Here is a 25,294-nt window from a genome sequence, read left to right on the forward strand (position 1 = left end):
CCCCCTAAAGCATTTGCAACTCCTCTACCACTTTTGAAATAGATGCTGTATAGAACCAGAAGCTAGACTCTGCATTATAGCTTCACTACAGAGAGATCCAGAAGACAATGAGAGGAGGAAGCAGACTTGTATTTAATCAAGAGTTTATATAGTATGTTGGAATTTTTTTTTAAAGATACTTCTCAGTTACGTTTGACATATTATTTTCCTTCAACAGCTACATTTCTTAATTTGACATATTACAGACCAAATGAAGCTCTCTTCCCCTCTGCAGTTCCTCAGACTCCAGAAAGACTAGTTGCAGGATTAACTGCTCAACAGTGTCCATGTTTGCAAACTAGTTCTACTTCATATCCGCTTGACAGCCCACTAACAAAGCAAAGCAGGAATGCTTTCACCTGCTTGGGCACTGAGTTCTCCTGCAGCCAGACCTCAGAGTTGCATCAGTGATCTGCCAGCTGTGGTGCTGGAGCAGCACACCCTGGCCCAGGGGCTACAGAGGTGTCACGGCACAGAATTCAGCTCCGAAACAGCTTTGGTAAGAGACAAGAGTGGTTGCGAACATTTTTTTCATGAGTTTCCATAGCTTTATACATATAATATAAGCTTTATTAATTGCAAAAGCCTGACACTTATAACCAATCTAGAAACCTTCCAAAATATTGGAGACCTCGCTCCTTTTCCTTGTATTTCGTGCATGTGCTCCTCTGGTACACGTCGATCAAAAGAAATGCACCTGAGAAACAGTTTTTGGAGAAAACAAATCAACAGCAACAGTACGTGTTTGTCTTGAATTCTCAAGTGGTGCATTCCTACTAGGGATGTCTAGAAAAAGATCAATAACACACACACCTCTGTTGCTGTCGTGTTATGTGTGCATGACCAACTCCCCATTCCAACCTGCAGTAGGTGTAAGATGGGAGCCTAATGTTTGCAGCCCTTTGAGAACAAATAATAGGAAAGGCAGCACCCAGCTGAAACCACTGTATTTTTTCTATTCACATTAGGTTAAAACCCAAGCAGTTATAATTTTGCTATAGCTGACTCAGCCTGGATTTGAATCCAGGATCTAAAGGCAAATTAAATTTCACCATCCATGTTAAGAAAGCAATTCAGTTTCTGAACTGGATCAGCTTTGATGTCACATTACAGAATTAAGTTGAAATGTGGTTTGATGAAAGACTCCTGTTCAGCAGCAGATATAATTATCACACTGATCTTAATTAGATCATGAACTCGACTTTAGGATCCCCAAAGGAGTATTAGAAGCTTGGTCCAGTTACACTGAACTTGGTCCAGAACACTGAAGCTTATCCATCAAGATAAATATATTACCAGTTCTTTGATACAACAGATGCTTGATGAGTAACAGAGCAAATGCCTTTTTAACTATGATTTTTTAAAGGATTATTAAACTGCACTAAAGTGTATGCTGTTATCTTTGAAGGAAAAGAGTATAATACATGAAAAACAATTATAGAGCACATCAAGCACAATTTTTCAAGCACTAGTTTCAGAATTAAAAACATTTGAACAAAGGTTCTCTCTGTGGAGAGTCACTTTGTAACCAATTCAAAGCTTTAAATAGCTATTGTTTAAAAAAATTGTCAGCTACAGAAATTGTTTTCCCTTCAGATTCCAAATCCTGTCAGACCAGGGTGATTAAAATGTTGCATTAAAAAAAGGAGGGGGGAAGGAAAAGGCAATCTAATCACGCCTTATAAAAGTAAAACCAGCAACTCAATTTTTAAAGCATCGTGAACAAAAGGCTATAGCCCATCTATCATTCACATATGGATTCATGTGATGATTCTTCAATTAGAAATATTATCTGTACAGCAGCTGAAGACTGAGAACTGCTGATACACTGCAGATGAGAACATTTGCCGGTCTCTGGGCTCCAGCCTTTCTTAAAAAATGATGATCGCACAATATAGATTGCTCGGTTTATATGTGTATTAAGCTGCAATGCCAGCATTTACATTTGCAACATTACAATTTTGCTTTCTTAGGCTCAAGAGAATTTGCTGCATCTGGTAGATTTTATTTGCTTTGTATCTTAGGCAATTGTTATGAGCAAAGCACGAATAGGCAATATTATTGCTTAAAGTCCTTTGTTTTGTTGATTATCTCAGATACTACAAAAAAAAAAAGCAAACTTAGAGTGGGCCTATGAGATGGGTCATTCAGTGTCAGTTTGCTTGCATTATATTATCCCAGTGCTATTTTTATAAGGCATGTCCATCTGCTCCTTCATTTCTTCCACATGTATAGACCCAGAGAGTTTAAGATGCAACACCGGAGGGAAAGAAAAGCACCGCACACAGCAGTTACAGGCACTGTAAGGGAGGAAAGCCATTTTGGTGATTCAGACCGCAGCAAGCTGAGTGGTCCCCGTCTACCCTTGCACCCTGCCCCGTTGCCAAAGGTTACTGTCTCCAGTAAAAACATCCGTGCTGCAGCAGCACAATGTGCATTGTGCTGGCTCTACAGCCACTGCTTTCCCAGCCTGGCAATGCTCAAGCACACCCCAGCTTCAGTGTTTTAACACACTGTATGAACTGTGGCAGCTGCAGATCAGGCTACAGGGCAGTAACCTAGAGCAGCACACTAGGTAGCAAGAATGGTAACCTCCTAAACCTGTCTTTCTGAATCCTCAGCTCTCCTGGAATATTTCAAGTGCTTGCCTATTCCTATTTCATGGCTGGTAACCACATGCTGCAACCTAGAAAATGACAGAGAAAGGTAGCTACATAGATAGTAGCTGTGAGATAGCCTTACTAAATGGATATCTGTTCTTGGTGTTTCTACTAAGGATTCCTGCTCTATCAACCCCTAGTATGTGCTGAAGCCCAGGCAGCCTTCCCAGATGTCTCTCTAGTAATGCAGAAGCTGGAGACAGCAAGTTGGCTCTTGTAGATTTTTGAGCCATGTCAAAGTCTTTAATGACATGTGTCTATGTAGAGATTAGAAAAAGGGCTGCGATTAATTAAGAAGCTTCTTACTTCGGTGATCAATCTTGGAAAGATCTTCATAGAAGGCAAATATTGTTAATATATTTGTTTTACTCTGCATACTTTGACAAACTCATGTCCATGTTATTGATGTCATTCACAGAATTGCTTTCAGTGGGTGAGACCGGCCACAGCCATGAAATCTCCCTGTAGCTGCTATACAAAGGAAATGAAAAGTCATGAGTGTATGCTCGGTGTTATTTCCCTACTTTATTACAGACATTAGTGAATAGAGAGTAAGTAATTTACACTCTTATTTGAAAAATACTTTTTATCCTCTACTGAATCTCCTGTTCCAAATACGCTGTGAATAACCAAGTCTTCTCCATTTACTTGGAAGTATATTGCCATTTGAATTACTTAAAACTTCATTACATTTGTATAACATTATAGATTGCTTCTGTCTGTAAAAAATTAATATTAACTAAAACTGAAGACACTTACAGGGACAAAGCAAGGAAACAAAACTGCAGACTGGTACAACAGCTTACCAAAGTAATATAACATAAATATTTAGTTCAAGATTTTATACATCATGGTGGGACACACTTATCAAAATATTTTAAATTTTCTGACTTCAGGTGGCATCACTAAGATCTGTGAAGAGTTTTAATGACACAAAAATTTAAAATTTATTTTTGTTTTCAATTAAAGCCATCATCTTAATATTTTTTAATAAAAAAGGTTTAAGAGGTCAAAATCAAAATAAACTGCTTACCTCTTTCTATGGATTCTTGTTTAGAGCTTTGTTGAAATTTTCAGCTTTGATTGCAAATGGGAAACATTTCAAAGACAGAAAAAAACACTACCCGAGGAAGTAGTTCAATTTATGGTAGAACTGGGTGAATTACTTGTAGCAGACAATTTATTATGAGATCACAAAAGGCAGAGATTTCTTCCTCTCAGAGAAGATAACTGCTGTTTTCTTTACTCAGTCAGGATATCATTCATCAAATGCTTATTTTAGCTGCTATCACACACCTATAGGCTTCTGTAATGATAGTTCTAACATCCACATTCTGTGACTGGTCATCTGAATCAATAATTTATACTCATTCAGCCACAGAACAGCAATCTCAAAAACCAAGAAGAAAAGTATCACTAAGGCCTGGTGGTTTTCACTGGCTGCTCCAATATATGGAACACTGAGGCAGTGATCTGCAGAGATTTGACTCCAAAGTTTGTGCAAGTTTTACTGACTGGAAAAACTGAGTTACAGCATGCCTTCAACAGGAGGAAAAAAAAAAAGCATGGGGAAATAAAAAGAGAGAGAGAGAGAAAGACAAGTCATTTACATCTCCTTACAGCCACAAGGGCTCAGCGGCCAAGCTAACTGACGTGTCTCCTAGGATGTGTTTGTACAGCAAATAACAACTGTGACTGCAGTCTAGGGAGCTGCACAAGCTTTAATCAATCTAACGTGCACCTCTAGCAATAACAATGTAGAAGGACCAGTTCAATTTAAGCTTAAGATACAATGGACCTCATTAAGTGAGAGCACTTTCATGATGATTAGCATATTATTAACTCCCATATATTAGCACCACCTCTTTTATCAATTCATTTGACCACACTGGAAAGACAATACATTCAAAGGCACCACTATTTTGATTAACTGATTTACAAGGGGCTCTGAAGGATATACGTCTCAGTTCCCACTAAACAAAGTAACTAAAACATTTCCTGACGTTCAGAACTCATTAATTGTGGTATCCTGAGCATTATTACATTACAGACAGACAAAGAAAATGTCTTTGAACGTTATGCTCACCTTGAACAGTAAATAGAAGCTATATACAATGTAGCAACTGCATTCAAGAATAACTACAAGTTTTGCAACCTACAGCACTGTCACTCCAGTGATATGGAACCTTTGTTTCAGGAACAGACTCTGAATCTATTGTTTGCTTAATGAATTCAAATCAGCAACTGCACAGAGCCACAGAAGCAACAGTGCCAATGGCAAGAGACACTACAGAAATGGAAGTCTATAAATTTCAACAACATTAGACTAAAAATGCCAAAATATTCTTAGGGCTCACTAGGCTCTTGAAACTGCTGCATTAATCACATGGCATTCCTTCTTTTCAGTGAGTCTCTGATCTGATCACCCTATCAAAGGAAATGGGAAGAACAAAAATAAAAAAACAAAGCCAAAAGCCCCCAATGACTGTACCTCTCCATTCTACAAGCCCTGACTTTAAAGCTTCTATGGGCTGCTGACAAACGTTTTCAAGAGCTGAGTCCTGACAGGATAGGAGGTATTCTAGGTTCTTCTTTGCCACTGGAGGTTGATTTGTTCTAGGTAGTTCATGACAGGTGAGAACACCGGAAAAACAGTACTATTCCAACTGTCATTTCCCCATGCAGTTTGAACATTGTATTTAGTGAGGGCTATCCCAACATTTGCATAAATCTTTGAAAAGAAATTAAAAGTGACACATATACTGATGAAAAACAAGATACTCTTAGAGCAGTGAAATGTGTTGTTTGGATAGTCTATACCGAGGAAGGAATTCAATCACTGCCACAGACAATCCTGTTAAACAAAAACATGTGAATAAACATTTGGTGATTTGGTAAACACTGGTCCAAATAGCCATACACAGACTGAAAGGCAAAATCAAAGGCTTCATGAACATAAAGCTTTACTTTGGCAGGTGTTAAGTGCATTTTGTACGCTGCAAAAAATTGTGACTGGCCCTCTGTCTCAGGAAGAGTATCACTTACTTTCTTAAAGCTGAATTTCACCCAACTTTTTATTGTTATTTTCAGATCAAGAATAGATTTCTGCACTGCAGATGCACAATTCTAACCCAATAGAAACCTGACATAATTCAGACAAAAAAACATATCTTCCTGTGTTACTAAATCCGTATCTTCTAGTTTTCAAGCTGTTCTGTGGTTGCATTAGAATCACTTATTTCATTTATACTTTTTTCTTGATTTGCTTCTTTTCTAAAAGTCTTCAAACACTTGTCGAGTCTTTTTAGGAATATATCTACATCTTGCTTTTTAATTCCAATTGCTGAGGCAGCATTGAGGTAAGCACAGGGGTAGTCATTTGCATGTGACATAAAGCCTTTAAAAGTGTAGTTATTCACAGTTTGTACAGACCCACGTGGAACAACCCTGAAACAAACAAAATTATGATTCAGTTAAAGCTGTCTTGGACATTTTATGGGATACTCTAGGTTGAACACAATTACACAAATTCCTACTGAAGTAGTGAGTTGCTATTCCTACCACTGACACTCAAGCACCAGCACAACATGTAAAAATCTTTTGAAATGCTGGGTCAAACAGTGTATACTGCAAAAGAATTACTTACATAAAAAAAGGGAAAACCTGAAACCTTTACATCAGGCAAAGAATTGGAGAGTTTTAACTTCAAAAATTCAACCTGTTGAATAATTTTACCAAAGATGGCTACAATTACAGGACAAGCCAAGGTTAGGACAGGCAAATTAAAAAGAGCATCTAACTACAGCACATATAGATTTACTGTCATTCATCTGTTTAGGAAGTGGAATAATCCAAGCTAATGAAGCATGCCTTCTGATGTGGAAACATTCAGCTCTGCTACAAAAAAATGACAGTAAGTCTATGGCAGAAGTGAGCACAGCAGCAGTAATATTCAGATTAAGGAATGCTGCCAAAACAAATTTTAAATCATTCTCTTCTAAAATGTTTAAAAATTATTTGGCTTGCATTTCCATGTAACAGTGTCTCTAAGAATAAATTCACCTCAGACTGGCTCAGGTTGTAGATTTCTAATGATTTTGATTTTTTTTTAAATACAATTAGTTTCAGAAAGCAGAATTTTCTTCCATATGACAAAAAGCTATGTAGGGCATTAAAAGCTTATTCCCCTGATAACCAGTATAACCATATTCGTGCTGCAATAAACAAAACAAATATCTTCCCTCAGTAGCTTACACCTGAACTATAAGATCAGACAACATCTGGAAACTAAATGAAACCAAGGGGTACTAGGGAATAATGACACTAAATTAAATGGGCATAGATTATCTATTCAGCCTACCAAAGTTAACAAAGGGAGCCTCGCCGCTAACTCAGGTAGGGAGACATTAGTTGATAACACTGGTGAAGAAGGGTGATTATTCTCTGACTCATTATTGCCTGACTGCATTCTGTAATCATGAGACAACTGGTATAAAACAAATCCTATTGGGTTTCATAAAATATATGCCAAAATAACTGATATGCTAAAATATATTCTAATATAACCCCCACAAATTTTTCTAATTCAGAGTATCCTTACCTTGCTCCAGAAACTTGTCTTGTGAAGAGCATAGATCCAAGCTGGGTAACAGCAGCATCATTACTTTCATCTAGATTCTTCAGAGACATGGCTAAAATAACATAAGGTCAGGTTAAAACTGCTACAAAGCCGCTTTTTCTCCAAAGAATCATCACAAAGGACAAATTGCTTTCCAACAGAAAGGATCTAGCCAAATATTTGTGTTCAGATACAACGAAAAAAAGAAATGCCATAATTTTTAACTTTTCCAAAAGCTGTCAGAGATTACTTCTCTGATTAGACTGTGTGCAGATTCTGCACAGGTGGGTAGTACTACTTTGGTGTTCAGCAGAATTTTTGATTAGAACAAATACCTTGAGGAGGAATTCCATAATCTCTTTTAAAACACTAAGATGACCAGTAAAATAATTACACTATAATTTATTTTTAAATGCACTTTATAGAAAGTATTACTATATGCTAACATCTTCTGACTGTCTTGATTACAATAAATGAATATGTTGGACAGGAGCAAAATAATGGGCCTAACTTACTACTCTACTTTTATAGTAGGTGACCTCATTGGGTTCAATGGTTTCATATCAGCCTAAGAATAATTTAATAGTGTAGTGAACAATGTTTAATATATAGGAATGGTATGTGAAAGTGCATTATGAATGCACAGTATATTAGAATTTTTTTAAAAGATGAAACCCCAACAATTACCTAAGGAAATGGGATTATGTGATGTGTCTAACAGTCTCTCATTGTGGTTATCTGCCAGCTTCTTCAGCTCACTTGAAAGATAGGAAAACATCTCCTGCAAAAAAAAAGATACAATTTTTTTTATTAGCTATCAAACAGAGAAAATAGCACCTATCTCACAAAACTGTTAAGTCTCCATTACATGCTACAGGTGCCCAGCTGATTCTCTTTTCAAGTGTACCAAGTAAGTGGACTAGACAATTCTCTGAAATAATTCTATAAAGTAACAGCTCCATTTCCAGAACACTGTTCTTATCTCTCAAGCTGATACAAAAGTCTCTATCTGGTTTAATATATGTCCTTGGGATGTCAGTCATTCTCTCTGTGGCCCTGAAATCTAGGGAGGTAAAAACTTGAAGAGATTCCCACTGCACAGCAGGTCTTACCCCACCCCACTGCTGCAAGAGCCTTCCCCTGCCCTGGCTCCCTAAACCACTGAGAATGAACTGCTGCCATCACAGACGGCCACGTTACGGCAAATGGCTCCTTACTTCGTTTTCTCTCTATTAATACATTCCAGACTAAAACCAGCACATTTTGTTTCTAGTATCATACAATCACAATTCTCACTAGTGCAAAGACTTACTTCTTTTTCTGTATGAGAATACAACTCCAGCCTCTGAAGGAGGCTGTGAGTACACATTTGATTGAATCTTCTTTCACACAATATATACTCTCCTGAATACTCAGCTCTGTTGTGCAGCCTGTCCTTTTCCTACGACCCCCCTCCTGTTCAAGTTGACTAAAAGAACAGAGATATCTGAATTTCTGCTATCAGTTAACTGGATTGCACCTTTATTATGAAACTGTCACAAGACATTCATAAATGTTTTGGTTGAGATACAAGTCACACTGGACATAAAAGGTTGCTACTCTTACTTCATCTGTATTTTATTTCCTCCCTCTTCCCCAGTAGTAATCTATGATAATTGCTCATGCTTTTTCTCAGTCCAATATTTTCCTCTTCAGATATCAGCTCAAAACACTTATTGACAGACTGAAAATAAACATCATTCTTCTTATTGTATGCTTTGGCTTTTTTTCCATTCTTTTTAATGCTTAGTCTCTCATAAAAATTAGCAAAAACATACAGATATTAAACAGTCTTTTTAAAAGATATTAAACACCAGTTTTTTCCTCTTTCTGGTCATAAAAATTGTGCTGCTGATCTGCTTCAGTGTGACTGCCTGTTTAAGCAATTTCCGGACCTGACAAGTGATTTTTCATTCTTTAAATAGAGTTGCCTCTTCTGTTTGTAGACCAGTATCCTACTCTGACCTATGGACTCTGACAGATACAAATTATAGCTCGTGAGCAAAATTATGTTTTTGAACAGAACCTCCCCAAGGTCTTACAAAACCAAATGAGCTTTGTGGTACCCAAGCTGGAATAATGTTACAGCCACTTTTCTTGAACCACTGCAAGAAGCCCAGTCTCACTTCACGAGTGACCAAATGAACACAGCTCCTGACCTGATACCACAGAATGAATTCAGACAGAGAAGAAAAAAGTATCCTCTTACTGTCTAAATGAATTAGGCTATTGATTCAACTATCAACAAGAACATAAAGCTTCTGTAATACTTGGAACAACAAAACTTTGGGGAGGAATCTATGGTTAATTATCAGAACTGGAAATTGGTGAAAATATTTCTTATTTCTTGGAAATCAAGTAATTTTATGGTTTCCATTCATCAGAGCTAATTTACAGTTCACCCACAGAAGCTGAAAAACATTTATGTTTCAAATGTTCACACAGTTTTGCCTTTGTTCTGGTCCCTCACTGAATATAAGCACATTACTTACTTGTTACTTGCCTTCCACAATAAGTGCTAGCCATTTTATTAGTATTTTTTTCATACAAGTAATAAATTAATTTGTGCTCCCTCTGCTGGCTATTTACTTGTACAACTGAAGTAAACTATTACAGAAATAGATAAATTGTGTTTACTATGGAGATATTATTGGTGAAATTAGTACTGAGAAAAAATATACTGGAACAAGAACCAATTCCTAAGTAATTAATTTTTATGTGTCGTACCTAGGGAATTCTCTGATAAATCTCTCACAGTATTACTGAAAGGACTGCAAGTTGGTATAACAAGTTACCCACTATATAAATGTACTAAATTAAATTACATTTATTAAATGAAATTAGGTTACTAGGTGGGCTTTTACATACAGAGGAATTTGTTAAAACAAGGGAAAATAGAAAGATGGCAACAAAAAATTAAAGTTATTTTCATCAGTTAGACCGAAGCTACATGAACACAAATTCATAACTTATTTTTATGAACAATACTCTCTTGCATCTTTCCACTGGAAGTCCTCTAGGTATTTTATAATTTCAGAAGTTTGTTACAAAATAGATTAACTGCCTTTCCAAAAAAAGGATAAAAGCAATATTTTTGTGAGGTCAAATCTATAACCAACCTCTATTATAAAATATTTCTCTTATATGGAAAATTTATAAGCACCCTAAGCAATTATGTATAAATGAGCTCTTACATAATAGATTTTCTGTAGCAGGGACTCAAGTTTTTTCCAACAAAGCTAACTATTATGCTAAAGTTGCACCACACAACCTAGGCACCAAATGTCAGTTAAGTTTCATTATTTAATTCACTCTTTCCCCTTAGAAACTTATCACAAAACCTCATCAGGCTAGAGAAATGAATGCTAAACTATGTGGAAATGTCTTGCACTTCTGGTCCCTCCAGGACCAAAATCAACAAAACACCTTAAAAATTACAAAGAACAAGTCAGCAATGCTGTATGCACTAAATATGCCAATTAATTCAATTATTTGGACAAAACAGCCTAATTCCACACACATATACAAACATATTTTCAAGAAGTGCTGTAACAATCATTACAACAATCATTTGAATCATACCATATTTACATTATAAAATTATTTTTAACAGAAGCTACACTAGGATTCTTCATTTGATGCTCCACTGTAATAGGCACAATTCTTCTTCCAAATGAAAATAACTAAAGGGAAACAAGTAAAGAAAAAGCCAGTAACTCCAGAGGAAAAGAAGAGGGGGCTACTAAATATACTGTCAGTCCCATACCAGGTGACAAAGAGGCAACTGATGAAGACCAGAAAAGTTTTTGTGGATGGTTGAAACTATCCTAGCTGGCTCTAACCACCCAGTTTGCTTACAGGGTGAGGTTGTAACACTCTGCCTTCCTCCCTGTTTAACTCTCATCTGAAAAGATGAGCCACCCTCAGAGAGCAGCCATATAGCTGCTTATGGCACTAAAGACAACACTGCACAAGAGTAATTTTACAACCTCTTCATAGTAGACACAGATGCCAACTCTCCTATGCTGTACCTGAGACCCATCTGGTCCCATCTTACTTTGCAGCAGCCCCTGCTGTTTATCATGCAACCATCACAGCCACTCTTCTGCTCTGTCAGACTGACCAGCTGCATCTGAGCTGTGATCTGATCAGACCACTTCCTGCAGCCAAAGAGAAGCTGCAGTGCTGAGGATCGAGATCAAGAAAGATTACTCTCTTGAAATGCAGGCAAACACACGATAGAAGCTGTATGTGTACATGTGTGACACCTGTATATACCACATGCCCTCCTAGATAGATCCTCCTGCCTTGCAAGGATTGTGTTCTGAATTTATACTAGAAAGTTTAAAAAAATAAGAAATTAATTACAGAACCTTTAAACCTTCATATTATATGTATCTAACATATGTCATTAAACAGAAAGTACCCAGTAAGTCTCGCCAAACTGATATGGTAACGCTAATGCTGACATTCACATTTTTTAAAGGTGTTTCTTAACAACATCAATCGACACATTTCCTTTTCAGCACTTGTGAGACCTTGAGTTCAGGCTCCTTGCGATCCATACGTCTCAAATACATGCTGTAACTACGTAAGCCTCTTTGAAATTTCCAATCATGCTTGGCACTTGTCTAACTACGCAACACCATTTAACACAATTTTCTTAAAACTATTTTGTCTCCAGCTACTCAAAAGTTTGAATATGGTTCCACACGTTTCACATGGGGAAAATCCTGCAACATTCCCACATTTAACAAAATATAGTGTAGTAAGCAAACTAGACAAAACAAACAAACAAACAAACAAACAAAAAAAAAAAAACAAAAAAAGAAAAAAGGAGTAACAAGTGTCTATTTTACTTTAAGAATATCTGATTTTTTTACATTTTTAATATCCATCATTAAATGGCTTTCCTCTTCTTCCATCGTAAGTAGGACAGCAATATAAACTCACACTGAACTGTACAAATAATTTATTTCAATCAGAACAATTACATCAATGACAACTCATGAAACATAAGCCCAGTATTTTACTGAATTGTAAAAACCAAACAATTTCCTCCCACTCCATGTGATTTTAAATATTTTAGATACATGCTCAATAAGAACATAAAAATAACGCCAGTTGCACTCTCAGAAAATATACAGACAGATGGATAGCAATATAAAAAGCTCCATCACATCCCAACTAACACAGAAATACATTTAAGAAAATGAGAATTATCTTCATTGTTAGATTAAGAAAAGTTTAATGAGGAAATCCATAACTGCTGAAAACAAAATGAAGCCATCATCTCTCTGATAATACCAATATAAAAATTAGTTAAATGGATTAAAAGGACCAGTTATTAAATTTGGTCTGTAGGGTCCTGAATGTAAACCCTGAATGTAGGGTCCTCGCTCTCCATTAAAACTGAGGTGACAACTAAGTCTGCTGTTTAGGCTATTACAGAGTGCAACAAATATATTTGCTAAACGTGGCCTGGTTTAGACACACATACATGAAAATAGCAACTTTTATGATCTGGAAACGCGGGATATGGGACATTTATGGGACCTCTACTGAGGCATCAAGGAAGTTGCTACAAAAACTTAACCTTTACATAGATGTTATGAGTTATTTAAAAGCAAAGATATTAACAAATTTGACTATGGACCACCTATCATCTGCATTGCAAAAGGACCTGGAATCGCCTACTGAGATCAGAAAACCACTGTTGTAAACACCACAAACACATAAAAAGGAATACTGAAAATTCAGAACAAGTGAGAAAACATTACTGTTGGTAGTCTTCCATCCTTTCTCTGGAATATCAGATAGATACAACTGTTGAAAACATTCCTTACTAAATTTCATATATAGCCACCTTCATTCAGCTACTTGGACAGCATGTTTGTGTTACTCCCTTTCTGTCCTGTCCTCAGATCCATTGTGCCATTTTATTCCTTCATATCATAATAATCCCATACTCCTGGACAACTGCACACTCCCCAACTGCCAGCTTGTCAGAAAAATTCCACTCCCTGTACGTGCTCCTCTCCCCTGCCTATATTTAACAGTTCACCCGTATAAAAGAAAAACTGGGCAGACTATTTCTTTCCTCGGTTGTGTAAGATTTCTCTCTTTTCAGTAATATTCTGGTCTTTCTGGCCTAAGGTCAAATAACCTGAAATAATACCCATGCGAATAAGGATCAAGCAAAAAGAAAAAGAAAAAAAAATACCTGAAGTTTTTATAGTTGATTTTTTGCGTGAGTAGGTGCAGCTGCACCAATATAAAAACGAGTACTCAATGTCAAGCTATAAATAGCTCCTGCTGGAAGCCTAATAGCTCTGCCTTTGCTTCCTCAGAGCACAGGCAATAAACTATCACTATTACATTTTTACAATTCAGGAACAAACAGATTTAAGCAAAAATGTTTCCATTTCTACAGCAAATCCAATAAAAGAAACATATTTATGCCATATATAAGGCTCTCTTTACAGAGTATACTCACATTTGAAATTGAAAGACATGAAGTTGTAAAAATATAATCCTTCATTTACTTTAGAATTCTACTTCCAAGAAAGTGACATGACTCAAAATATACAGCTATTTGTTAAGATACGTTATTTATGAAAGAATTATTATTTACGATTTGGACAATATTTATACTGCTCTTTATACATCTGCTACTGTTGTATATCTAACATCAAAATCAGCTTTCTGGAACACACAATAAACTCACTTGAGATTCCTTTGGATATGAGAGTAAAAAGGGAAAAACACAATTTGCTTTTAATGAAGACAGAAACCATATGTGGCAATACATACGACAATCCAGAATAAAATGCTAGAAACCATATTGCAACAGTGGCAAAATTGGCAACCAATTTCAGTGTTCCACAAGCCATGTTTTTGTTTTAGTTGCACATATTTTTCTTAGTCATTGTAAGGCAACTAAGTTGGTTTGGTTTTCCACAGTCTAACTATTCCTATGGTAGCTCAATTCCAGTACAGAATTTCTGGACGCCTCTACAAGCAGCTAGAAATAAGTCACAGCATCCAGCACTATTGCTCTGCCATGTAATCAGAGACAGCAGCAAGCTGTCAGCAAGAAACAACTGGAATGTAGTTTATAAATAAAATAATGAAACAGATAATGCATTGTTTAAAACTATTAACTTAATAGTACTTAATTTACAGTATTTCCTTATCTAAAGCCTCCACAAAAAGAATCCTCTGTGTTACTACACAGAGAGCAAAATCAGGCCTCTATTATTTCCAGAATTAAGGATAACTCAAGATGTACAGATTCCAACCCAACACTCATTGAACTTTTGTGCAATGCAGTTATATCCAACTTAAAACACATAGTCTGTGAAAGGCAGAGAAGAAACCTAGCTCTGTATCTAGATGAATACCTTAAGTGACAGTATTCTTCTCTCTTTGTGGCAATGCACAGTGTTTATAACCTAACCAGAAGTTGTGATTCTCCAGAGAATATGGTACACAATCATTTAATTAAACACTATCATAGCACAAAGGCACAATAGGGACAAAAATGGACACTCAGAGTAACCCAGGGTCTGTGCTCTTCCTATCTCACGTCCTGGAAGCACTGTGACCACGATAACACAGTATAGTACTTCTCAGATTAGGCTTTTGTGTTCCTAAGTTACATATAGGAACAACAAATATGAATACTGTACAAGATAGTACAGGACCTCAGTTTAGCTATCTGGTTTGAACAAACAACAACATGGAAATCATGCTTACTCATAAGTACCATTTAGCCAAGAAGTAATTATATCATACTGCCTTTCCAGATTCACAGCTGTGAGCTCAGAGTAAGTTCAATGGCTTTCTAGACAGAAACTGGATTTACTAAACAAAGCAGTTTTGCAACAAGACTTTGTTAAGAGCTGACTTCAAGAAAATGCTGCTTGCCAAAAAGCTTACCTTTCTCTCTTTCAGTAACTTTTTTTAGCCACTGGTACCCAAAGACAGAAGTGTAATGAGGACATCTAAGGAAGGAGATGCAGATGCTCTTCCTGAAAAAAAAACCAATATGCAGATTAAAGTGGCAAAAATAAACTTTATGTGAAAGAAAGCTGATAATCAAGTTTTCTACAGTTATTTCATATGGCTGAAATCAGACCATGGACTAGTTACCTGGATACATTTTGCTGATCTCCTGAATGAAGGACTCGTTGAAGCCAGCAATGATAGCACCACCTACTGGAACCATAAAATTTTTGTCCAAGCTCTGAACAAAAGCATCTATTCTGCCCACTCGAGCACCCTTTGTCAAAAACAAACAAACAAACAAATCCACAGCATATATTAGAAAAAAGGGAAATGTGATAGCATCATAATTACACAAGAATGTAACAAACCCACATATAATTCCTGAAATGTTCTCAGATCCTGCATTTATGGAAAAAAATAAAAATCATAACATTACCTTTTCTTAGCACTGCTCACTAGTAGTACCATTGTCTGCTTGACACAGTACCTTAAAAATTCCCATTCTTCTGTGATTTAAAATACTGATTTTAGTTCTCACAAGTCCAAGTGGAGCTCATTTTCAACAACCAAAAAGTAACTCCTCGAAATTTAATGGGAATTTTACAGTTAAAACTGTTCAACTCAAAAGACTTTTCACAGATTCTCACAGTAAAGGACTACAAGTTAATGCTTCATTAGCAAAGATTTCTCTCTATACACGTATAAGTTTGCATTAAAACAAATGAGCTGTTATAGCACTTCTAAAGCTACTTGCAAAATCCTGATCCCTATAACTTCTTACAGCAGATATCCCCCCACTTCAGAGAAAAAAGCATCTTTATACCTAACCACTCAGATTTTCTTAAAGGAAAAAGTCTATATTCTGCAGTACACCTTCAATTTGAGTAATATGCAACAGGGAACCGTATAATTAAAAACTATGCAGCATAAAAGAATCTGAAAACTATATTAAACCCCAAAAATACTAAAGCACATGCAAACACATACAATTTAAAGTGCTACAAACTGAATGCAAGAAAGAACAGAGTTAATACCTATGGCAAACAGACTGAAAAAAGCAGATCCAACTAAACCACATTTATTATTTCTATGTTTTGATAGCTTAATGCATGTGAGATCGGAAGAAGCACTCCAAGTTCGTCAGCTTTTTGATGGGAAGATGAATGCCAGAAGCTACTGTTTGATTTAATTGACAGGAGACCACCACAGGAAAAGCATGGCAAATGAAATGGTCTCAAAAGCTTTTCCCCTGCGATACTCTCGCAAGTTCTATTCACAACTGTGCTCAGCATGTACATATTCCTAAGTATTCATTAGTAACTACTCCCTCATAAACAGCACATTTTCTAGCACACTAAATAAATTTTTGTAAATAAATGTAAAACAAATCAGAGCTCAAATGTATACATTTGCATAAGCAAGGAATAAACAAACAACTTATCAAGTCTAGAAAAAAATGCAGAAACCAACAGTAAAACTTCTATTTGTAACTTTATAGTCTGAAACGTTTATCATTAGATACACTTCATGCAGCAAACCCCAGCATTTCCACAGCCCCCTTCATGTTAGTTTCTCACTAAACTTTTGCAAATGAAATAAACGTACCAAGTACATTACAAATAAAGTGCATACCTTTTTCTATTTCACAAAACACTTCAAGTTTTGTTAAATTCCCTCTCTTTCAAAATTTATAAATGCCAACAGGATGTTCCTGTTACAATCATGTCTGTGCCCTGTAAATAATGTCTTAGCAATCAGAAAAAAGATTACTAGCATATTTTAAATTAATAATAGTTCAAGATTCCCTGAATCCTGTTAAAATATAATCCCCTATTTTTTGAATAGGCAGAGAGAAAGGAGAAATATTAAAGAACACCACACGTACAATACAATTAGCAAAAATTCAAGAATTCTGCTTCATGACTGATCTAAGATATTAAGCAACATCCTCTTCAAACTAAACAGCATCAGAAATTAAACCTTTTTGAACATAACATTGAACTTAAACCAGTTTCCTCAGCCGTTCTCTATGCCAACAATATTTCGACATCTATAAAGTGTTGCTGTAGCATCCTGTACCTTCCATTGAAAATCTGTAACTCACATTCTGTTGAAGGCTTAATCCCTATTCAAGTATGTATTTTACTTTTAGTCAACAAGCTTACGAAATATTTTAAGAAAGCTTATTGAGGACATTTTTTCCATTATGAAAGACACATGAACATACACAAAACCTAACTAAATGTAGGGTTATTATACAAAAAGCACATAATAGAAAAAATATTATTTTAAAGTTCTATTTCCCTCTGGTTTTTTTTTCTCAGAAAATTGTTCAAATGTCAGACATGCATGGGATTACTCTCAACAGCATGAGGCATCTGATAAAATCTGCTAGGTTGTCTACAATCAGAGATTTACTTTACTTGCTAAAAAATATTATTGGAAATACACAGCTCCTACCTGCTGGATAAGATGCATACATTTTGATGACTGAACTCCATATGCATTGTTAACAATATGGGGAATGCCATAACTGGCACAAATCACTGCCAGTTCCTCCAGCCTGTGAGCATAAAATTGTAATTTAGAGAAGCATTGGTAACTGTAACTCATCTTATAAATCAGACCATTAAAAGACTGAAGAGTCTACAAGGAGGTCAGAATGAGAAAGGTAATGATTAGTACCTCAAGGCAGTACTTGTCACCTTAAACTATAAAGGTTAAGGTAAAAATTCTATTGCCTTTTACATATATTGCAAATTGTTAATCTGGTCTGAAACTTTTCATGCTTTTTTTTGTCTGGACACCAGTAATTACATCACAAACCATTTTGCTTCAGGTATAAGCTTTTTTTTTTTTTTTGCTACTTTAATGTTAACTAAGAGAGCTTTAGCTAATCACACTTTTTTTAACTTTTCCTCTAGTATTCAACATGATATCGGTCTAGGGAAGTTCCAAGAGTGTCTTGAGAATAAAAAGCATCATATAACAGGAAGTTTTTACATGCTTCTGTTTAATTCAAAGAACTAGTATTTCAATCCTTTGGCTGGAATCTCATTTGCATGTTTCAGACAAACTAATTAAAAGAAAATTCTTTAAAGGAATGGGGAGTCCTAAAATGTCTGAATACGGAGATTGACAAATTGAAACTTTGTTCAACTGTTTACAACTTCACTTACATTTGGAATCACCTGAAATCACAATGAGCTCAGCCTGGATTGATTAATCAGTCAAATTAAAATTTATGTGAGTGCACAGATCATTTTAGGTAAGGGCCTTCAGCTTTTTAAACATACACAGAACTTAGTACCCTTTTCTGAAGCACTCCAATGATGCTCTGTTTTTAAAAAAAACTCATGATTTTCCCCAAACTTGTGAACCTATTTTAGAAATAAGATCTATTTGAAAAAATAAGGTAATATATAGTCATTTAAGTGATGATAAAAGTAATATTGCCTCTAAAAAAAACCCCAGGAAACTCTACTTCTAATGTATTTTTACTCTCTTTTTGTACAGCCCCTCACTATAATGTACTGACATTCATATAAAATCTGACAGAGTATGAAAACATTTTCCAAGAGGTGACATTCCTTTGCATTCTATTTCTATTACATTGTCTAGTGTTGTTCTGCAATGCAAAATTCAGCTGCAAATGTCATAGTAAATTTTCTGAACCTCAATCCTTAGGAAATCACTATCACCATATTATCCTTAAAGAAATCAAAAGTATTTTACAATTAGGAAACACCAGTAATGTAATGTACATGTTGATCTTCTACAGTCAAGATATTTGTCAGGAGCTGCATGTCCAATAATTTTTCATATTTATTAACATCCTGAACTCTGTAACAGTAACAGAATACTTGAGGAAACAAAACAATATGCAGGGCAAAGCTTTTGCCTTCTGATCTGCTGATCTTAATCAGACTCATTAGTCACCTTCTAGAGAGAATCAAAGTAACACAGTTCCCCTCTTACAAGCTTTTTTTGGGGTGTAGGCAGAGAATTTCATCAAACTGGAAACACAGAGGGTGTACAGCTATATATGTTTGTCTCTCTCACCTCTTGAGACTTAAAGGAGCAATAAGCTAGCTTCTATAAGCACTGAAAACAGAAAAGTCTCTTATTTTCTTCCTAAAAATATTCTACTGAACAATTAGATCCATATTACAATACAGAATGAGAATTCTACAGTTTGAAGAGAGTGTGTTAATATGCAAGAGAAGCAAACAATGATGCATAGCACTTGTCTTCTTCCAAGGCTTAAAATGAGCCATTAATAGTGCTGCTAGTCACATCATAAAGCATTAGTGTAAGTTGGCTATTACTCAAGTTCTTAATAGTCACAAATACAGAAATATTTCACAATTTTTTCTCTCCTGTTTGTGAAAGTTCATGAAAAGAAAGCTTTGCTCTTTTTTTCTATTACTGAAAGTAAAAAGATACAGAATTCTGCTAAGTACATAAACCAACTGAAAAATAACACTTTTTTCCCTTCGGTTCTCTTAAATCAGTAGTTTCAGAAACACCTCACAGCAAGAGCAGGTAAAATACTCTCTGAGAACTGATGTCTCTCTGAGCAAGAGTGTTTATACACTAGCGAATTATTCCCACAAAGTTAAACAATACTTCAAAGGAAAGCTATATGCACACAGCCCTAAAACTACTTAAAATTTTAAAACACCACCACCACAACTAAATAAAGCCTTACAAATGCAAGATATGTAAAAACAGACATTTAAAATGGCACCCTCCAGAAATGCTGTACAGGGTTTTCCTTCCTGCAGGAAGATGAATGTTACGGCCTTCAACAGTTGACAGTATCCTTTAAATAGAAAGTGCATTCAAATCCTCCTATATCTGTGGTATATCATAACACAGTGCCACTACCTAATAATTCATCTCTTAGTTGTAGAGGACAAAACAATCGCATGTCAAAAAGAGGAAGCAGATAAGGAAAAGATTCATTTACCTGAGCTATAAAACAGACCATTCAATTTTGATAGCTGTGATTTAAGTTAGCCAATAAATCTGCAAGTCAACTTCAAGCCATGTTCATACTACTCTGACAGAATTATATGGTTTTAACTTCCCTCTAGCAACTAGGTTAACATATGATAGATACTGGGGGTTTTTTTAAAGGTAGGAAAAGAGAGTGAAACATATCTTTACTTGCCACATTTCAGAGTCAATAATTTTCTTTCACACACTTGCAAATAGTCAACTAAATTTTCCAAATAACAAAGTAATTAACAAAGAAGCACACACTGCAGAGGAACTCTAAATGTCAGTCTTTTCAGTTTTGTGATAAATTAAAAACAGTTGAAATGAAATTACTAAGACACTACATTTAAAACCATGCAAAAAAAGACATTAATACCTCCTACTTTAACAAACTACATAAAAGCTGATAAAAATATACCTGTTGAATCATAAAACCTAAGGAATTTGCTTCTTCATACTTATTTTGCAAGCAAATATAGAAAGCAGGTTTTGCAAATAACAACAATGCTCATTTTGGGCAAATGACTCAATATGCCAAGTACTTCAGGCACCTCTCCTCCAACATTACACTTTCAGATTGAGAAGTTTCATAACCAATGCACAGGTTGAAATAATGTCTCAGATACTCTATTTTTCATTCATAACCACAATGTTTTTGTATTAACAGCTTAGGAAAATTCATCATTGGCTGTAGGAGAAGAGTAGAAAAGGCAACAGTAATGTTAAAATGTTACTGTTTAAATATAGCCATGGAGTTATATTTACTGGACTATGTCTCTGTGAAAGTCTTACTTTTACTACTTCAATGAAATTATTAAAAAGCCACTACCAAATTGACATTAATTTCACCATAAGAGATCATCATTAACCTCAGTTATATGGCAGAAGAAAAACCTTCTGCATTATTCTCACCCTTTTAATATACTTTTCTGAAAGTGGAACACTCTTCAGCCAAGGTGATTAAAGTACCTTTAACTAATTGTTGGCAGAAGCAATTTTAAGAAGATGGACATTCAAAACATGAAGGTTTTGGTCTGCTGGGTTTTGTTTGTTTTTACTGTAACAAATAACACACTTCTTACAAAGACTGCTTACCTATCAGGTACCCTTGGAGCAAAACAAGATGTTGTGGAATGCACACAAAGAATATTTTCAGCACCAAGAGCTTTGATTTTGGCCTCCACTGCTTCAAGGTCTGTCCGTAGCTCATCACCTTCTAATGCATTTTCTATCACCACAGGCTCAAAACCTGACCAAAAAAAGGAAGACCTGAATGTAACTCAACAAGTCTGACTAATTTTGAGGTTTTAGTTCCAGTATACATCTGAAAAACCTTCTTGCTTCTGTTGTTTTAACAGATTTTTTCTAACAGAAAAGATTGTGCAAATCAGACAGATTGTCACCTTATCACAACTCCTCGGACACTTACACTTTTTACATAAATTCAGGAGGGAGAGATTTGAATCATGGGCTTCGGTTTCACATAATTCTCAGAAGAGCAAACTAGGCATCTTACTTTGAGGATGAACTGTAACTTCCTTAGTACTGTGTTCTCTGTTGACTAATTTATACACCTCTGTGCCTCAGCATATGCCTGCATTTTACAAGGCATTAGGATGACAACTCATACATGTGATTGCATGTTAGAAATCAGGAGTGTAGAAATAAAGCAAAACTAATCATGCATTAGGCCTTTTTTGGATCTTACTGCAAGGATATGAAACTCTGATAGTTGTAGAAGACCACACTGTGTGATGAATCAGCTTCTTCTTACCTGCAGTTATCATTGATTTAAAGCAAGATTTCTGGTCTATACGTGGCCAGATAATGTATTTTGCCTTTGGTCTCTTGTGCCGCAATGTTAAAAAACACAGAGTCAAACTCATGCCAGTTGCCATGGGAACCACAAAGCAACTGGCCACTGTCCGGACACCTGCACATAAAAAACAAGGCAGAAATTAACATGAAGACCCCATGACACACCTCCACGAACAAGAAAGATTTTTCAAATTTACACCTACCAGCCAGCTTTATAATATCCAGAGCGACTGAATTAGTAAGTTTGTTCAAAAGGCTCGACCCTGCAGCTTTAGGCTGGACTGCGGAAATATCACCTGACCTTCCAATTCCATGGATCAATCTAAACAAAAGAAGTTGAAAACATACATCAAGTTTTTCCACATAGCAAAGCAATAATTCTTGCTGACTAAAAAGAATTTCATCTGATAAACAATTGTGGAAAATTTTGTATCCAATGCAACATCAATACCTACATCAATATTTGCATCTGGAATTCATTACGATGAATTCCATTGTAACAAACTACATATATTTGTATGAAATTTGGTGGTTTTTTAAACATTAGATTAAAAATCTTCCAGCATACAAGTAAAAACTTTGAGAATACCCACAGTAGCAACACCTTTAGCATCTGGCAGGTTTCCTTTTAAGCGCACTTCAGCACTTCTTGATGTTTGTTGAATTAGCATTATAAATGCTGACACATTCACACACACAACTCCAAGGAAAACAAAAATGATTTGCCTATAGTGTACAGTATCATAGGCATAGTGGTATTATACAGATACTCCCTTGACAAATGCTTCATCCCCTTAAGCCAAGGAAATAACACTGTGAAAAACATATATATATGCTTTGCCCATCTTCTACATCTTCATCTATCTCATTGTGCTACTCAGTATTATCTATCATGGAATACCATGTCTGTCTGCATTCTGTTTATAAATTATGTTTATAAACGGCATTTATAAATATTGAATATTATTTAGTACCTTCCAGGAGTGGAGGATCCTGGAATAATTTATAAAATACAAGCTTATAGAACTAACTTTGGCCATGGTTGAAATGCAGCAGCTGCTCAAGTAAGCTAGTAACAACACACACCTATTTATGGCTTAAATTCTGTTTTTATCTTGGGAATGGAGTAAAATGCACTCTGATGAGTACATGGAATTCAGAACTTCTTGGAGCATAGTTTTACAGCTTAAATTTATTTCCCTGTTTCAAGTTATAGGTTGAAATCAACAAACACTTGATAATTAGTTGAAACTTACATATAATCCCCACTGCACCTAAAATATCTTCTTTGCTGTTCCAACTACATTCTTAACAACTTTCTTATACCAACACTTTTTATTTTCTACACATAAGCACTCCTTCCTAAGGAGCAATCTTCCATAAGACTGGCCCTTAGAATTTAAGCTGAAAGGAAAGACAGTTTGAAAACCATCTCCTGCTGCCTCCATCACTCCCACAGTCACCTGTAACCACCTGTAACACTCACTGCAGTGGAGGACACCTTGCTAATGCTGACACTTGCAGGTGAAGCGAGATGCCAGGTGACAGAGCCGCATGCGAACAACAATAGCTAAATGCCAGTTCAGGCTCCCTCTGGCCAGAAGCCAGACAGGATTTCTCCAGCACTGTCAGAAAGCAGAACTTCCTAGATACTCTCTCCTTCCATACCACATGTATCCTAGTCTAAAGAGCCGTACACAAAACTAAAAAAGCCAAACTGATGTATTACTGGCTTCCTCCATTAATTTTTCATGGTACTGTAGCACTTATGAAAGCCATTAAGCCAAAGTAACTCAACCTCCATATGGTAATGTTTGCTAAATTTCTGGTCTCTAATATGCTTTTGTGCTAATCTTTCAAGGAGAAACTTCCAGGAGATTTCACTTTGTTCCATGCCTGTTGGATAAAACATCACAGCAAGGTGAAAGTTGTACCTTGTTAAAAAAGTAATGCATAGCGCATTTTAAAACAGGAAGATCTCTGCTTCCCTTGTAGAAGCTGAAGATACTGAGTTGTCTTCTGCAAGGGAAGCATACAAGACATAACCCTGACAAAAGATTTTTGTTTCATTCAAGACTTTCCAGTGAGTTGTTAATGAAAATTAATACAGAAAGTTGCATCAATTCAATTATTGCATTATTTTTCTCAAATGCTATCAACAAAACACAATAAAATATGGTATTTGAAAGCATTAATAATAAATCTGAATAACTGAAACTGTCAGTAATTCGTACCTGTAATGCCTTCGGGCAACGAGTCCTGACACCACTCTTCCTTCCCTCTCACCCACACCACAGTTGCCCAGGAAGTTATTGCTATCCATTATAGCAAGTTCATGAAGAAACAATTCAATGGTGCTTTCATCCCATCCATCCTCAGGACATTTTCCCTTAATAATAATAATATAAAGGTAACTACAAAACTCAGAAATTAAAAATGAACAAAACTTTATGCAACTTGTTTGACTGCTACTCTTCTTTCCCACACTCCTTGTATTTTCATTATGCTGTTTTATGTTAACTAATGTTATGAACCTGTATTTCCATGTATTAAGTACAGTTACATTAGCATATCCTGACATTAAAATAATCAGGATATTTTTCACCTTGAAGTGTTCTTTATGGTACACACAAAAACCTCTGCAGGGTTTTTATCTAGTTATTATCTAATAGCTAAGGAAACGACGTCCAGAATATGTCAAAACCTGCAACCAGAAAAACGCTTTCTTGTGGTCTTTACTCCTCATCTTTGCCAATTGCAAAAATGAACCTCTGAAGAAAGGAGCACATAAACCCATGAAGCGCTGCTATAGGTTCAGAGGCTTTTTCACACGTCCCAGTAAGAACACAACAAATTCAGGAAATCTGAATTTCTGAAATGCAGTATCAAAGTTAAATCGGAAACGGTAGCTGACATGACTAAGGATGGCCAAGAACTAAACATTTGCTAATTCATTGATAATTATTGTTATAAACTGGACACAAAGAAACGGCACCTTACAAGTGTATCACGTTTGACCAACGTTAGTAATGTGCAAATATCTCAACTGCTTTTAAACATTAATTGTTCGCTGGGCCTTTTACATAACATTATTTTTCCCTCTCAG

General features: G+C 35.8%; 1 protein-coding gene across 1 annotated transcript; it reads right to left on the reverse strand.

Moving 5' to 3' along the window:
- Positions 1–3,205: 3,205 nt before the first annotated feature.
- SEPSECS (Sep (O-phosphoserine) tRNA:Sec (selenocysteine) tRNA synthase) lies at positions 3,206–24,601 on the reverse strand. The gene is given in 10 exon segments (XM_018067971.2): positions 3,206–6,146; positions 7,300–7,390; positions 8,005–8,098; positions 15,298–15,389; positions 15,511–15,640; positions 17,827–17,929; positions 21,466–21,619; positions 22,145–22,303; positions 22,392–22,510; positions 24,423–24,601. Coding segments are annotated over 10 exon segments (1,281 nt in total). The 5' UTR covers positions 24,512–24,601; the 3' UTR covers positions 3,206–5,896.
- Between the last annotated feature and the right edge of the window lie 693 nt (positions 24,602–25,294).

The sequence above is a fragment of the Manacus vitellinus genome, unplaced genomic scaffold, assembly GCF_001715985.3.
Source record: "Manacus vitellinus isolate BGI_N305 unplaced genomic scaffold, ASM171598v3 scaffold_0_pilon, whole genome shotgun sequence".
NCBI classification, from domain to species: Eukaryota; Metazoa; Chordata; class Aves; order Passeriformes; family Pipridae; genus Manacus; species Manacus vitellinus.